The sequence below is a fragment of the Quercus suber genome, unplaced genomic scaffold (assembly GCF_002906115.3).
Source record: "Quercus suber isolate HL8 unplaced genomic scaffold, Cork oak 2.0 scaffold_20, whole genome shotgun sequence".
NCBI classification, from domain to species: Eukaryota; Viridiplantae; Streptophyta; class Magnoliopsida; order Fagales; family Fagaceae; genus Quercus; species Quercus suber.
This window is the reverse complement of record NW_027069485.1, coordinates 1,630,099-1,634,419: the sequence shown is the minus strand read 5'-3', so window position 1 is coordinate 1,634,419 and position 4,321 is coordinate 1,630,099. Positions and strand designations below refer to the sequence as shown.

Below are 4,321 nucleotides of genomic sequence, written 5' to 3'. Positions count from 1 at the left end.
AATTGCTGGCTGTTTGACTACTTTTCAAATAGTAAATATTTGTGTATATATATATGGTAACTAATTAGAGCATAAAATAATTTAGCAATAACTTTACATTTAAGTACTGAAATTCTTCCATATATGACATTATTATGTCATATTCAAATAAGATAATAAAACCAAATATGCTGGCAATTATGGTATTAATATTACATTAATGTTCATAAATTTCCTGATTAAAACCATTGACAAAAGCTATTCAAATTTGAATTAAATTTAAATTTCAAAATTTAGTATTCAACGTATTTGACATTAAGGGATAATTGATACACATAAATGAGTATCAAAATAAATATAATATTTTTTATTAAAATATCCAACAACTGTAAGAGTCCTTGTTCGAGCTCAGAAAATATAGAAGATCATTCTAATACATTAATGTCATTATTTGACCCAGGTAATCCAAAAAATGCATGCCATATCCAAAGATCAAATGATGCTACTGCTTCCAAAACAATGGTTGGCTCACGAATGTGACTAGAGTAATGACCTTTCCATGCAACCGGACAATTTTTTCATTTCCAATGCATGCAATCAATGCTCCCTAGCATCCCTGGAAATCCACATCTTTCCCCATTGGCTAAAAGTCTAGCAATGTCTTCGTTATTTGGGGACCTCAAGTATTCCTTGGAGAAAATATCAACCATCGCTTTAACAAATTTTTTCAAACTTTTCATTGTAGTGGATTCTCCAATCCGCACATACTCATCCATAAAATCAGCTGTAACTCCATAGGTAAGCATCCTAAGTGTAGTTGTTATCTTTTGAAGAGAAGATAAACCCCATTTTTGGGCATTATCTCTTTTTGGGATAAAGTAAGATTCATTTGCCTCTATCTCATGCTGAATATGGAGAAAAAGATTCCGACTCATCCAAAATCTCCTCTGAAATAAATTAGGAGGATACACTGGTGTGTCGGCAAAGTAGTCAAGATAAAGTCTTTTATGGCCTGCCAAAAGATCATGTTCGATATACCGACGACGTTTACGTTGTTTAGTTGAACCCTTAAGAAGTTGCCTCATTATCTCATCCTCATCTGAGTCGTAAAAAAGCAACTTTTTAAAAAGAGCTCTGATATCATCAAAGCAAAGCGATATTGTGGTTATGTGAAAAAGAAGAAGAGAACATGGAGGAGTTAGAAATATAAAATTGAGCGGATATATGAAGAAGAAGAGAACATGGACCTGAGTAGAGTGCATATATATGGTAAGACAATTTAGAAGAAGAGCTCTGATATCATCTAGATGAAAAAAAAAAATGATTGTCATGCATGCCCTATAACTATAGGCTAAACATAAAGAGTTAAGATATAGAGAAACACATTTTTGGTACAGGCAGTACAAGTCTTATAACTTAAAAGAGTACAAACAGCCACACCAAAAAAAACCATGACGAAGTCCCCTTCCCTTTCAGACAGCCACACCAAAAAAAAAAAAAAATTAAGTGGTACATGACATAGTGCTTCTAATCTCACCAAACAACCACACAAACAACAGTAAAATAGCCACACAAACAGCAGTAAAACAGCAACATGAACAGCTAGCAAATTTAACTATCATAAACAGCCAAAGAAACACCCTTAAAACAGAATTAAACAGACTTAAAACAGATTCCAGCTGGCAAATAACTATCAGAAAAAATTAAACAAAAGTATAAAACTAAAAACAAACTTAAAGTTGGAACAACCAATTGGTAGAAGATATGATATCAAACATAGAAAATACATAACTTTTTCATATAAACAAAAATGATGAGATTACATAAGTGGCATCACCTACTTCCCATTGATCAAGTTGGAACAATACATCACCTACATGTTCCAAACCCACGCTTAGAATAAGCCACTACCAAAATAAGGTTATTTACAAAATGGCATCTACATATGCCAAACCTAACCCCAAAATAATTTACTACCAAAATAAGGTTACAACAAGACATCTATATGTTCCTTGGGTCAACTCCAACTTGTCCTGCAAGGATTTGATCCTTGAGATTTTCAAAATAAATTATTTCTTTGTCATTCATGCCACTTGTATCCATGGTCATTATTCTTCCCTCCTCCTTAATAGTTTTAAGACGAAGCTTTTCCGCTTTGATGCGAAAAGCCTCTTGGTCTTGTTCATGTGATGCCTGAATATACTACAATTTTTACGCCAAATAATCATCGAAACCCTTATCACCATCTATCCTCTTTCGCTTAGCCTTTTCGGCTTTTCTACCAATTAATCTCTCTAGTACCACTGTGTCATCATCATTACTATTAACTTAATCAATTGAACTTGGAGTTTGAGAGAGCCTTTTTGATCTTTCCTTAGGCATACTCCACTTTGGTTGGTTCTTCAACACAACCCAACAATGTTCATAAGCAAAAGCTATGTATTTGTCAGTTGCTAGATTTGGTGTAGCTTTATATAGATCCTTTGCTTCTTTCAACTAAAGTTTTTTTTTTAAGATAAAATAATTAGAGTCTTGAAACTATAAAGGAAATTAATATTACGACACTATTGCAATATAATTTATACCTTGTCCTCGTCAGTTATACCACTTTTATTTTGAGCTTCAACTTTAGCCATGAACCCAGCAAACCTACTTGTCTCCCTATTAATATTTCCCTATCGACTTGATAGGGAGGTACTAGAACGTGTGATTCCGTAAGTATTGTTCGCGCAAAATGATTCCCAAATTTTTGTCCAAAATTTGTCACCATTTTGTTCAATATCATGCACAGCATCCATGCCAATGTTAAGCCATGCAGAGATGAGGAGGAGGTCCTCATCTACACTGAAGTTGCCACCACATTTAAAGGTGACAATTTCAACTTTCGGTAAAGACTGGATGGGCATTGAAGGATTTTGAGACCCACTTAAAAATGGTTCCACAAAATGGGAATCTGCTTGTAAGAAATTACCATATTGTTCATAGTCTTCTTGCCTAACCATCCCTTTTAAATAGGGAACTTAAAACAGTTAGTGTATGAAGTCAATTTTTATTTGTATCATTACAATCAGTATAAGCTAATCATAATATTTTGGTGGCAACTTCTCGCATATAGCAACATTCTACAATATATGTTGACAACTCCTAATCAAAACAATATATGTTGACAGCTCCTAATCAACATATTTCAACTATAATATAGTAATTTTTTGTTACAGAAATACTAGCCCTATACACAGCCAAATATTAAACAATTGAACATCAAGTTGAAAGACTAAGAAAAGAAATGGATACCAGTTATCTGGAAAGTACACATTCACCTTAAAATTAACACTACAAAAATCAATATATTATGACCATGTTTTCTGAACATTCAAGAAACAAACGGGAATCCAAACACAAGAGAGTAAAAACAAACACAGTGAGTATGAGCAAGCTCACCAAAACAAACAGGAATACATAACATATTTTACAACTTGTTGTGATGACAAATTATAATTAGTGCAACATCATTTTCATTAGGACCATTATTGACATCACTTTTATTATACAACAATCACAAGTTATCACCTTAGGTCGTTGTGAAATTTTAAATTTATTATGTTTTTAGACCTTTGTTCTACTTGAGCCTGCATTTTAAACCATATATTTCAAATTTCAACTAGTATATGCTTTATTTAGCAAAAAAAAGAAAAAGAAGAAGAAGAAAAGTCTGTTTCTACAAGTATTTATTAGACTCGAGAAAATCAGTAGGGTGCTGTTATGACACATTACCCTTCAAAAGAGCAATTTTACCCAAATGAATATATCCAAGTTTTGTTTTTGGATAAAGAATGTATTCAGGTTAAAAGGCCAAAATTCCCCTTAAAAAAAAGCCTATAATTAAAATTGGCATTCCATTTTGCTAAAATCGCAATGAGCATTGACAAATACTAGCAAAACTCACTACACTGAAAATTTCTTAAGCCATTTTTTCGGTATTGCCCAAGATAAAAATACAGGATTTCTAATTCAATTGCTACAATTAGGTCTCATTTAAGTGAATAAAACCTTCAATAAATTTTATTTAAAAAAAGAAAAAGGAGAAGAAGAAGAAGAAGAGGAAGAAAAACCGTTTAGTCAATGAAATACCCAACTTCCATTTAAGCAAATACAAAATTGGGGGATATAATAGCACCCATGCAATCAAGAATGAAGCACCACTCAACCTAATCGCTTTCATAAGGTTAATTTTTATTGCACAAGCTAGAGAGGAGTTTTTACAATAGCTTTTAATATTTGGCTAACAGAGTGCTCTCTCTCTCTCTCTCTCTCTCTCTCTCTCTCTCTCTCTCTCTCTCTC

General features: G+C 32.8%; 1 protein-coding gene across 1 annotated transcript; it reads right to left on the bottom strand.

The window, feature by feature from the left end:
* Window positions 1-557: 557 nt before the first annotated feature.
* On the bottom strand, window positions 558-2,981 carry LOC112041037 (uncharacterized). Its single transcript, XM_024073949.1, has 2 exons — window positions 2,747-2,981; window positions 558-1,078 (listed from the first exon to the last, which is right to left on the bottom strand). Exons 1-2 carry the CDS (start codon window positions 2,979-2,981, stop codon window positions 558-560), a joined length of 756 nt encoding a protein of 251 aa, XP_023929717.1.
* Between the last annotated feature and the right edge of the window lie 1,340 nt (window positions 2,982-4,321).